At 28.5% G+C, this 12,589-nt stretch overlaps 2 protein-coding genes and 1 pseudogene across 2 annotated transcripts; all 3 read right to left on the minus strand.

Moving 5' to 3' along the window:
- Window positions 1–1,063: 1,063 nt before the first annotated feature.
- On the minus strand, window positions 1,064–4,134 carry LOC113373254 (eukaryotic translation initiation factor 3 subunit B-like). Its single transcript, XM_026613554.1, has 8 exons — window positions 3,971–4,134; window positions 3,576–3,722; window positions 3,338–3,509; window positions 3,040–3,232; window positions 1,921–2,953; window positions 1,777–1,850; window positions 1,436–1,715; window positions 1,064–1,345 (listed from the first exon to the last, which is right to left on the minus strand). Exons 1-8 carry the CDS (start codon window positions 4,098–4,100, stop codon window positions 1,251–1,253), a joined length of 2,124 nt encoding a protein of 707 aa, XP_026469339.1. The 5' UTR covers window positions 4,101–4,134; the 3' UTR covers window positions 1,064–1,250.
- Window positions 4,135–4,591: 457 nt separating this feature from the next.
- On the minus strand, window positions 4,592–5,613 carry LOC113373255 (high mobility group protein B1-like). The gene is made up of 4 exons (XM_026613555.1): window positions 5,368–5,613; window positions 5,039–5,279; window positions 4,799–4,975; window positions 4,592–4,721 (listed from the first exon to the last, which is right to left on the minus strand). The coding sequence occupies exons 1-4, from the start codon at window positions 5,526–5,528 to the stop codon at window positions 4,647–4,649; spliced, it is 654 nt and encodes a 217-aa protein (XP_026469340.1). The 5' UTR covers window positions 5,529–5,613; the 3' UTR covers window positions 4,592–4,646.
- A 2,223-nt stretch (window positions 5,614–7,836) lies between these two features.
- LOC113373610 overlaps window positions 7,837–12,589 on the minus strand; it is a 7,787-nt pseudogene continuing 3,034 nt past the window's right edge.

Consider the following 12,589-nt stretch of genomic DNA (forward strand, 5'->3'; position numbering starts at 1 on the left):
CAGGAAGTGCAGAAGAATAACATAAGTTCAATGATCAACATTATTTAGCACATCAAAACAACGGAAAATTTTCTTTGTTATACTTTAAATTATCTTGTGTAAATCACATAATAAATCATATAATATATAATAAATCAAATAACACAGAATAAAATCTTATAAAAATTATGCATTCAAGGAACTTTATTCAGCATGAACAAAGTATTTATGAAAAAATTTAAAAAAAAAATCTTGATATAAACTTAATTGCAGCAAGTGTAAAATGCCAAAAAAGTTTATTTATATCCAAATGCAATAAATCATGAACACTCACCCTTCAATACCGATGAATGTTTTACAAATCAGCATTCACCAAACAAATTTGTAGATTCCTTACAAATTGAACTACTCAGCGGTCAGGCGAAAGCCTATTAAATTTAAATTTAAAAGGAATTGTGCATAGTATTCATAAATAATAATTATATATTACCTACCATATTAATTTTAATTTTTTATAATGTTATTTGTGATTAAGATTGTTATAAAGCTGAAAAAATCAGTAATCCATCCAAATCAGAAGAAGAGGGTTGTCCACATTAACATTTGATTACATGATTTTATATCAACATATCCAATTTTCGTAAATACATTTCACCAGTTCACCAAATCATAATACAAGATTTGTAGATTCCTTACATATTGAACTACTCAGCAGTCAGCCAAATACCTATCAAATTATAATTTAGGAAAAATTGTGCATAATATTCAAAAATTATATATTACCTATTATATTGGTTTTGATTTTTTTATTGTTACCGTTTGTGATTAACATTATCATAAAATTGAAAAAATCAGTAAATCCATACAAACCGCAGAAGAAAGTTGTCCACATTAACATTTGATTACTTACTTTTATATTAATATATCCAATTTTTGTAAATAAATTGGATTGCCGTAAATTTCTACAAGGCCATGAAAGCAATGAAAAGTCAATGGTACTGCCTGTAAAAAAAATTACTGAGAAAACAAATTTTCCAAACCATAAATTTTTTATTGATTTTACTATTTTCCATTGAAAAATTATTCACACTATCTGCACACACTGTATACAGATTAGAAGTATGTATAAATCTAATACTTTTTTGTACAAAATTGTGTCCCAAGTTAGTATCTGAGACACTGGCAGCTAACTATGCTTGAATATTAATGGCTTTGAATACGTTCCAAACAAGAGGCGATGAGCTCACACAAAAATTACACTCCCTGACAGACTACTCGATGACTGTGGTCTCTTCCTTGATCAAGAATTCTACTACTTCCTCTTCAACATTTGTAGAGTCAGACTCTAAACTATCAGTATCCACATCTAAAAAATAATAGTTTACTGTAGTAACTATACTGAGATCGGAATATAAAATACATAGAGAATAAAGTAATTGTATATTGTATAACTTACGGTTCCGCAGTTCAAGGCGACGTGCGCGTTGTTCTGCCCATTCTGCTTGTTTCTTTTGTCTGAATTCATTGAATTGTTTCATGAGAGCAGACCTCTTCTCAATCAATTCCTTAGATGCTTTACTCATACGCATTCTATCTTTGCTCTCAAATTGTGAAGAATATTTCTTCAGATTCTTTTTAATGTCTGATTGTTCCTTCGCTGAGAGTAATGTGGGCGGCCTAGGCCTCCACAAGAAATGACGAAACTTTTCAAGATTCACACGCTTCAAAATACGACCCTAAAAACATATTACAATAAAATGTTTGACATTACTTTTTAGACATAAATTCTATAGATACCTGGAAAGTCCAAATCCAATAACCTGTGTCATGTTTAACTTTCCAACCGGAGACACCAGTTGTGATATATCGACCTTAAATATTAAAAGAAATCATGAATTAGATTTTATATATTTGCATCATCAGATAAAAATAGTAATTTACCTGTAGGATCCCATTCGACATCTGTGGCCTGATAATGGTCTGTACTATTCATAATTACAAAATCATGCGAATCTACAAATTCTAAGGCACCACCCATGCCAACTTGACCAAGTTGATCTACCAATTGTACTAAAACAATAAATCTTCCCATAGGAGACCAGAACATATGTGTAAATGGTTTCTTCTCAAATTTTCTCAACAATGTGGGTGCTTGACCAGTTTTGGCTTCATAAAAACTTATACTAGAAATTGCAGGTTCTCCATGAATTATGGCAAACTTAGAGCCTACGGGTTCCCATGCAAAAGCATGAATAGATTCTTTTATTTCTACTGAATCCACTGGGATTTGTTTTTCCCGCATGTGAAATATTTCAAAATTATAATACATTCCAGAATATTTGACCTCACCCCCAATCACTTCATTTTTTTCTTTGCGCAATTTTGCATACCGATCAACCTTCACGCAAAGATAATCACCGCTCTTCTGCCAATGTATTTTACAATCAGCAACATTGAAAAGGTTTTTATTACGGATTTCTGTGCGGTTTGGTATTTCTAATAATGTTACACGAGCAGGAACATTTTTATCTTCAGCTACCCAATAAGCTAAAACATTATCTGTTGGTGACCACTGAAAATCACGAATTCCAGGTACTTTCACTGATTTTTTATCTAATAAACCAAATGATGGAGTTTCATAAATTGACAATATATCATTTCCCATTCGAGCCAAGTATTTATCATCCTTTGACCAGCGGAAAATTGGCCATACTCTTGGGCCTTCTGGTAAAAATGATCTCATTTCTTGTCCAGTTCTAATATCCCAAATAATAATTTTTGGTTCATCCATCATTCCACTGTAAGTAACTAGATAATTTTCACAAGGACTAAAATCAATAAAACGAGCACCTGGATGAGGAAATCTAGCAATGCGGGTGAAATTTGGACCACCCCATAATCCAACTCCAGGTTTGTGAAAAGTAACTAGATATGTGCCTAAAGGTGACCATTTAACATATTCATCAGTAAAATTCTAAAAAAAAATTTAATTATACATTAATATATTGCTTTTAGGTTAAATCACCATATAAATTGCAAATAAAATTGTAAACTACTTACATTTCTGTTTTCCAGTTCAGTGGGATCAGGCTGTGAATTTTGCCAAATTTGTACTTGCATACCCATTTCAGAACTGCACACAACTGAAAACTGATCATATGCATCATTGTCTAACAAAAACGAATGCAGGTCAGTTTGTACTTTATAGGGCAAAGGGGTTGGTGGCTCCCATTCATCAGGAATATTAGCATATCTGCAATATAACCACCACATTGCTTATAACTAATGTTATGTGAGTAATTATTCCATATAGTTCAAGTTCACATAAATCAATATTAAATTAAAATCTGTCACTTACTTTTCAAAATCAGTAAACAAATTAACTTGCAATGTGTGCGCTTTGTCAAGCTTGTAATTATTAGCAAAACCAACAGCAGCTTTAGCCTCTTCGGCATTGGCATATTCAAGAAATATATAGCCTTTCGTTGACCCATTTTCATTTTTTGGGTAGTATTCGTTCACAATCGTACCTAAATATAACAATTTTGGTATTATTTAATGTAGACGCTGATAAGAAAATATATCTAAACAATTACCTCCAAATCTGCTGAAAATTTTGTTTATGACCACCTGTAGTTTTTCTAGACGTTCCGGCTCAACCTTTGGAACGCCGTCCACTACAATCACATTTTCGACACCATCGGATTCACGGGGTTTGAGCTTCAATATATCGGGCATCAAATCTAAGGATCAACAAAATCGGGCGTAACCAAAATGATAGGCATTGAACATATAGGTTATGACAATTTAACAAGTGCAGAAGTAACTAATTGCGTACTTATAGAAAGTTGTAAACTATGCACATTAGTTATTTAAGAAGGGATACATTTCATTTGTACATTATTATTGCTTAGTTTCGGCGAAATTTGAACTTGTTCTAAATGTATCTAATGCACGCCGACAGCATATTGCTGCATCATTCGTCACTTACCCTCATCGTCTATGTCGTCCACAAAACCTTCGGGATCATCAAAGTCGGGTTCATCTTCATTTGCAACATCTACTATATCATTTTTATTATCACTATTTTGTGTAATTTTCTCATCTTTCTTTCTCGCCATCTTGCTAGGGACGTGTGAAACCGGAAAGGTCAACTCTCCGACGCCATATGCTATGTCAGAGCCACGAGTCAGTGTCACAGTTTGTTCTATTGGCTGCATTGTATATCCAAATGTACGAAATTTAAAAATATAAATATGTAACTTTGTCTTTTTGATATATATATATCTTTTGTATATAATTTTTTTGTTTTGTATATATAATTTTGTAAATGTAATTAGCTTGTATATATATATATAATTTATATTATTAACATAACAAATTTGAATTATAAAAATTTCTAGCACATATTTATAAAGTGATCAAAAGCAAATCAGATCTTAGCTGTTTAATCTGTGTATCATTTTCACGTTACAAATATAACTTTCAAATAATTTTTCTTCTCATATAAAATGTTGGCTCTTCATGTTGCTATAAATTGAAATATGTATATTAGGATCAATAAGGGGAACTTTTTTTCAATATTCTCAATATATAAAAAATATTCTTGCAGAACATGTAGTTCAAAATTAGATTTTATTTATATACATCACATTCTATCAATTAAATTATTCTTTCTTAATATAAGCTGACATCTTTTCATCATATTTTTCTTTAGATATTTCATATCTTTCAATGTAGATCTGGAAAGTAAAGTTTTCTATTATACAAAGTCAACATAAAAATAAATGAATGAATATTCAATGGAATCTGCTCTAACCTGCTTTTCATCCGGTGGAAGATTTCTCCACAATAGTGCTAAATGTCTAGTAAGTTCTTGTTTATTTGGTTCATTTTGACTAAATGCAGCAAGCTTTTGCATGGCTATAGGTCTTTGTTCTTGGCAGAATAGGAAGAATGCATTAGGTGGTCGCTTTGGTGCATTTGGATCTTTATCCTGTTGTAAAATAATCAAAAATATTACTTAACAATTAACTTATAAAATTTGTCTTGTTTATACCTTTTCTGTTTTAATCTTTTTTCTGGTTCCTGTCTTCTTTTTTGAATTGGATTTATTATTGCTCTTGGAAAGCTTATCATTCTTCTCTCTTTTTATTTCTCGTTTAATAATAAGATCATCAGGCTTTAGATCTACTTCATCTTCAGCAGTTCTCCATTCATCACCATGTTTATCGAGTTCTCTCATTAATAATTTAACATCTCTTTTGTAACATTTTGTCATCTTTTTTATTTTTTGTATTCTTGTATCATGAACAAAACAAAATTAATTTATATATATATATATATATATATATATATATATAATAATGATAAATATAAATTTCCTACCTATGAACTATTCTTTCATTATCTTGTTGTATAATTTCGCAACGTTCAAGCAACAATTGATATTTCTTCCTGTACTGCCTCATTTCTGGAGTTAAATCGACGTCCATGTCAATATGGGAATCATCAGAAAGATTAGGATTACTACTCGATCTCATAACCATTGTTAAAAAAAATATTTTCTGTGCGATAACAATAAATATAAATAATAATTTGTGTTATCTTTCAAACATTCCCATTACCAAAACAAATTACAAGTGACAGCTCGCAGATATCGGTCATCTGCGAGCTGTCAAGTTGACTTTTGATTTAACACGATAACCAACAAAAAAATGTATGCGGACTCAAAAGCGGGAGTTCAAAATATCTAAAGAATGTTTAAGCTCCAAAATATACGACAGATCGAACAATTTCTGCTTGTTTAGTGATTTATAATATTAATTTGTCTTTACTTACTTGGTTAACACTATAGAGTCTATAGTCTATAGTATAGACTATACCGATTTTATAAAACTAATATAATTTTAAATTATAAATGAATTTGTTTCACATGAAAACCATATATCTGTAAACCAAAAATGCGAGCTACATAATATTTTTTATTATGACAGTAAGGTGGTTACAATTAAAAGATAATTATTCTAATATTTACAGTTTGTTTTCTTCTGTTGATAAATATAACTTAAGTAAATAAAATTTACAGCCATTTATATTAGTTTTGAATGTGGTATATCTATTTAGTACATACTGATTCATTAACAATATTACTAATACAGAACAAAAACTTAAAACTCCTTTAATAAATCTTGTAAGATGTACTTGGTTTATTTAATATGGAAATTAACGCCGATATATCTTAATTAAATTCAATAATTTATTATTTTTCAAGAACTACACGATCTTAGTTTAACGATCTTGCATAATATATATATAATTTACAACAAATGACTATATGTAAAATCATTTTATAAATACATCTAATTGCAAATACTAAATATAAATTAATTTGCTTTTTGATGAAAATATAATTATTTCAGTCTTTAATAATCATTTAATTAAATCAAGACAGTATTTAAACTTATACCTTTATTAATGTGATACATTAACGTTTTTGTTCACGGTGTTTTAATAAAATAGATATAAAAAACAATAAACACAAAGTTTTTTGAAATAAATTTTACGGAAGCTCATCATATAGAATTCTAAAACCTTTGACACAATAATTTAATAATGCAATATATCCTAAACACCAAACTTAATAAATACATTTCGAACACTGGATGTATGTATGCATCTAAAGACACCATAAAAAATTGTTCAGAAATGATGATATTTATTTATTATTCATTATTTCTTTTCCGTAAGCGTTTAATAACAATTTAAGTAATAAAGTTTTGTAGACATTAAGATAAATAATAAATTACCATAATTTAGAGAGATTTATATAGAAGTAATTTTATATTTACATATACATAATTTGCAAATATTTGAAACAGTATTCAGAACACCAAAATCGCATTCAGTGATTGAAGTCCCGGAAATATGATTTGAAATTTAAGCAAGTGCTTTTAAAATTAAAATTACCTAATCATAAGCAGGGAATTTTATAAAATCAATAAAGGATTGCCTATATAGCTGAAGAATTAATTTAACATATACAGAAATTCTCTTTAACTTTCGTTATTATTCATCCAATGACTAAATGTAGAACAATCTTATAATATACTATGTACAAACATTGAAGTAAAAGTATATGCATTTTTTAAAAGCTTAGTCATGGAATATATGCTAACAATAATGATATTTGCCTATTTTAACTTTGTATTTAAACATTTTGTGAATTAAATTACTTAGCATATATCACACAGTCACAATTTTAGGAAAAATTATTGGGTCCCCGATAAATCTATTTTACAACAGAAACTAAACCAAGTTACAAGAAACAAATTGATTTCTTATAAAACATAATATAAAAACAAACAAAATTAATAACAACAAAAGTTTTTGTTCTCTAATGACAAAGACATTTCTTAATAAATCGACGTAGGTACGATTCAGATGTGATTTTTTTATTAATAGTAGGAGACATATTTACTATGAACTATTTTGAATTTCAAATATTGCACGAATATTATATAAATCTTAGCTTCTAGAAAATGAGTTAGTCATGATCACATTAATCATATTATTTGTAACAAGATTTTATGCTTATCCTGCTTCACACTATTCTTGAAGTCTAAGATCATTTGTAAGTCCTCCTTATAATTTTATCTTCATTTAAAAACAAAATTGAGATCCATCTTGTTAAGTCGCTTAGACTTGTACTGTTTGGAACCAAACAGAAAGAAAATTTTAGATTATCACTACATTCTTCATAATCATGTCTCCTACTAACTTAACTTTCTTCTTCACATGCTATATATTACCTATCACTTTTAACATCTTATTTCTGAATTATGTGAAAAAACTGATTCAGCAATCGACGTCCATGGCGTCAGAATCCATGTTAAAATCGTAGGGGTCGAAATCTGGTACTTGTTGATCTGAGTTATTCCTCGAGAATTGGATTTCCTGGCGTTCTTCATTTATTAACCATGGATGGTGAAGAACATCTTCAGCACTGAGCCGATCGCAGGGAGATCTCTGAAGGAGCGACCTGACCAGGCAACGAGCCTTAGCGCTGAGGCAGTCTGGTATCACAAAGACCCCGCGGGTTATTTTTGCAAATAACGACGCATGTTCTGAATCGTTAAACGGATATCTGCAAATAAAAGAAAAAAAGTTAGTGAATACAACAATACATACTTTCCCACTAAGCCAAATACGTATATTTTGTAATTTTTTACGCAAAAAAGTTACATACTTATGTCATTTTTACGTAAGATTAATGTAATATGTGTCATAATTTCGCCTATTTTAAGTAATGTGCATTACGTAATATGGGATTACGAAAATATTTCATATAATTACGTAATTTTTGAAAAAAAAAATGACGTTGAGGGGGGCCCTTTTTTACACACATACATAAATACACACAGCATATCTGTATATATGAACAACACACATACACACATATGTGTATATATGACACACACATTCATGAACATAGAAATGAGTATACACACAGTATGTACATACTATATATATATATGTATGTACACACACGCATACATATAAACACACACACACGTATATATATATATATATATATATAATATATATACATATTATATACACTATCTGAAAAATGAAAGAAAAAGCACATTATATGGCATGTTTATTTTTTTTGGCATATATACATAATTTTAACATTAGAAAATCCATAAAGTAATAAATAATAATTCACAATTTTTATAAAATAATGTAATTACATATGACATATTGATCAACATTTTCATGGCAAATGCAAAAATATACAATATGATAAATGATAAGTAAGAGAAATGCTAATTTTAAATTACTCGAAATAAAAATCATCGAAGTATCCTTTACAAAGTCTTCATAAGTTCTTTCACTAACTTTTTCATGGAAAATATTATGTAATTAGGAACTGTATCTTCTGTTAAAACTAATGTGGTATAAGTCTATGATGTCTTTTCTACGAGTACAAAGCATTCTCGATATCTATTCCATGGCCCATTTGTGATGAAAAAATGCATCTCGGATATAAATTATTAGCTTTCGATTTTCACCTGAAATAAAAAACTGGTAATAATTTCTATTTACTTTTGATACATATATTTTTTATATACTTACACAAAGCAATGGTTTTCAAAAGGCCAAGTGATTCTGTTATATATAATTTGTCACTGAATTTATATTGACAATAAATAGTATTTAGAATATGAATACCGTTACATTTGAAAAAAGTTCTTTATATATCTAATTATTATTAGAAAAACTTTAATAACTCACGATAATTTTTAGGTTAATGGAGCGTTTAGAGTAAGATTTAAGTAATTCATGTAATTTAAGAGGCTTTAGAATACATTTATAATAAACATATATTTCACATATTTAATATCACTTTCACTTTTATTAGCAAATTAAATATATTAATAAGACACTACAAAACAAAAAAACTTAATTTAAAACGCATGGCAATCGTACTCCCATAATCTTTGCCGAATTGCCGGCGGCCTCGGCACGGCAGTCTCCTTGCAGACATAACGGTACTTATGTCACTTAGCGCCGTTCATTGGTCGACAGCTTCGCTCATGAACGAAATATTCCGAAAATTCGCGAGCCATTTTTATTTCGTCTCTCTGCAGTTTAATGCAGTACGATTACTTTGAAAAAAGTTTGGAATTTTCAAAATATTTCAAAATAAAGCAATTATTTTATTTCAAAAAAATCTTTTTTAAAAAAGGTAATTTTTTGTCAAAGTTTTATTTATTCTCAAAAATTTAATTTTTCAAAGTAAAATTTTTTCAAAAATGTTAATCTTTTTAAAACAAAATATTATTAGTACGGGAAGTTCCAACAATTTGCCTAAAGGCACGATGCCATGCGCACCACTAGTTATGTTAATATAAATGAAATAAATTCTTCATTTTTCTTACCTAATATTTTTTTCAGGAAAATTACGTAATATTTATGTAATTCTTTCGTAATATCTAATTACGTAATGTAAATTACATATTTCTTACATAAAAATTACGTAATATTACGTAACTGGTTTAGTGGGTTGTTCTTAAATTATAAATATATATATATATTATATATATATATATATATATATATATATGATTTAGTAGTTACACACCACACACACACATATATATATATATATTAATTGTTTAATATGAACAAAACAGCACTCAGATTTGTTTAACACACTTTATTTATGATTACAGACGTTTCGAGACCATGGTGTGTCTCATCTTCAGTGTAATTTCAAAAACAGTTACTTAATACTACACATTCTTTAATAATTTATTTAAATTTCATTTAATTTTTGATATACAAAAAACACCAACTATTCTTGCAATGCTTGACACAGTACTGATAGAGTAGAGTACTGTGTCAAGCATTGCAAGGAATAGTTGGTGTTTTTTAAAACAGCACTCAGATTTGTTTTAACACAACTTATTTTATGATTACAGACGTTCGAGACCATGGTGTGTCTCATCTTCAGTGTAATTTCAAAAACAGTTACTTATATACTACACATTCTTAATAATTTATTTAAATTTCATTTAATTTTTGATATACAAAAAACACCACAACTATTCCTTGCAATGCTTGACACAGTACTGATAGAGTAGAGTACTGTGTCAAGCATTGCAAGGAATAGTTGGTGTTTTTTGTATATCAAAAATTAAATGAAATTTAAATAAATTATTAAAGAATGTGTAGTATATAAGTTTCATCATTTCAAATTTAAAGCATTTCATCATTTTAAATTAAAGTCTTTTCTGAACTATAGTCAGAATGGCACGGAAATGTTAAAAGATAAAAAATTAAAAAAAATATTCCTTTATGAGAAATTATGTAAAGAACAAGAAATTCGATCTGTTATTAAATCTCAGAACAAAGTACAAAGGAAATAACTCGTCTAAACGACCGTTTCGAAACCTTTTTTGTAATTACAAAAAATCTTCCAATTTTCCACATACTAGCTTAAAGGGGTATAATATAACAGACGTGTGTATATATGATATATTATATATATATATTATATATATAACACATATATATAACACTCCAGAATAATATGAATAGAAAAAACGTTAAAGGGCCGGTAGCATGAAAATATATGATTCTTTTATATATATATATATTAGTTATATACAAAAACTCACCACAAATAAATAACATTTTAATTTCATAGTAGAGATCGAAAACAAGAAATTCGACAAAATATTAGATAGTAATTATAATACGAATTAAATAGTAAATATATACCTCTAATTTCTAAAATATTCGCAAAAAAAAAAAGCGTTTCACGAATTTATAAATAAAAATATAATGATTTTAAAATATTAAGGTTCAATTAGATTTTTACTTATAATCATTATCGGTGCCTAAGGAGTAGCATCTTGCTTTTCACTTTGTTACAACTTTCAATGATTCTTAATAAATAAATTCTTATTGCAGAAATGATTTAGTTCAAATAATAGAATATTAATTCTGTTCTGAAATACGCGATTTAGCCTGTCAGTTGAAACGGCAGGTGCTTTTTAGTATCAGAGATCTGATTTTTTTTGGTGCTTTTTGTATCCCCTTCCCGTTTAATTCTTGGGATGCCTAAGGGCAAGCTGTTGGATATCGCGGCTGAGTATATGAGAGAACTCTCTTCACTTATCAGGACAAAAGCCAAAATACTATAAAACGACAGGTGCTTAGTGATCCTCACGCACAGTAGTCGCAGGAATAACCGACACTCATAATTTTGGCAAATTGGTGCATGGTTATGTTGTCGTTATTTTATCTAATATAACTAATATAACGAATTCGGTGTTAAGATTAAAAATTAAGTATGTACATCATTCGAGAAAATAAGTCTTTATTGTAAAACATCTTTTAAACCTATCTTAAAAAAATATATAAAATAAAAAATGATGAAAATAAATCAGGATGAAAACCAAGATTCGCCGACAAAACTACTGTACCATAAAACAATAAATGGTCAAACTATTTTTCTGCATGAATGAGTACAATCATTTAAAGGTGGTATACTGGTCTAAAATTAAAAAAATATAGATTTTTTGTTTTTGAAGAAACATATAAAGCTATTTGTTTTCTTCAAACAGATAAAGCTATTTGACCACAATAATCCTTCTGTTTCCTACCTCCACAAAACTCAACGCGTTTTTCTCAAAACTGTCTTTTCGACGATTTTTCAACTTTTACTGGACCGGTTTACTTAAAATTTTTCCAGAATATTCTCTTCAGAGTGAACTACGCTCATCCTGAAATTCCGATTTTTACTATTTTCAAAAAATTCGAGAATATCAAAACATATTTTAAGTGTTCACACGATTGAAACATGATCTAGATTAATTCTATATATATTATATTTATATATATATATATATGTATATATATATAATATATATATATATATGTATATACACATATATTTCTTCAATTTATTAGGAGGCCTAATCTTTGAATATAATCAAGGTGCCAATTTTTTTGAGATCGGCCCATCACCTTCTAAAAATAAAACTTTATGACTATTTTCAAATTGTTTTCTATATTCTCGAAACATTGATTAAAA

Source organism: Ctenocephalides felis, unplaced genomic scaffold (assembly GCF_003426905.1).
Source record: "Ctenocephalides felis isolate EL2017-DRISC unplaced genomic scaffold, ASM342690v1 CF-g0.4_SCAFFOLD_01604, whole genome shotgun sequence".
Classification (NCBI taxonomy): domain Eukaryota; kingdom Metazoa; phylum Arthropoda; class Insecta; order Siphonaptera; family Pulicidae; genus Ctenocephalides; species Ctenocephalides felis.

Coding starts and splice junctions, on each gene's coding strand:
- LOC113373254 (XM_026613554.1), bottom strand. CDS start 4,100: ATGGCGAGAAAGAAAGATGAGAAAATTACACAAAATAGTGATAATAAA. Junction 3,723..3,970: donor GGACGACATAGACGATGAGG/GTAAGTGACGAA, acceptor GTTGATCCTTAG/ATTTGATGCCCGATATATTG. Junction 2,954..3,039: donor CTGAACTGGAAAACAGAAAT/GTAAGTAGTTTA, acceptor ATTTTTTTTTAG/AATTTTACTGATGAATATGT.
- LOC113373255 (XM_026613555.1), bottom strand. CDS start 5,528: ATGGTTATGAGATCGAGTAGTAATCCTAATCTTTCTGATGATTCCCAT. Junction 4,976..5,038: donor AAAAGATTAAAACAGAAAAG/GTATAAACAAGA, acceptor ATTTTACAACAG/GATAAAGATCCAAATGCACC. Junction 4,722..4,798: donor TTCCACCGGATGAAAAGCAG/GTTAGAGCAGAT, acceptor TTTACTTTCCAG/ATCTACATTGAAAGATATGA.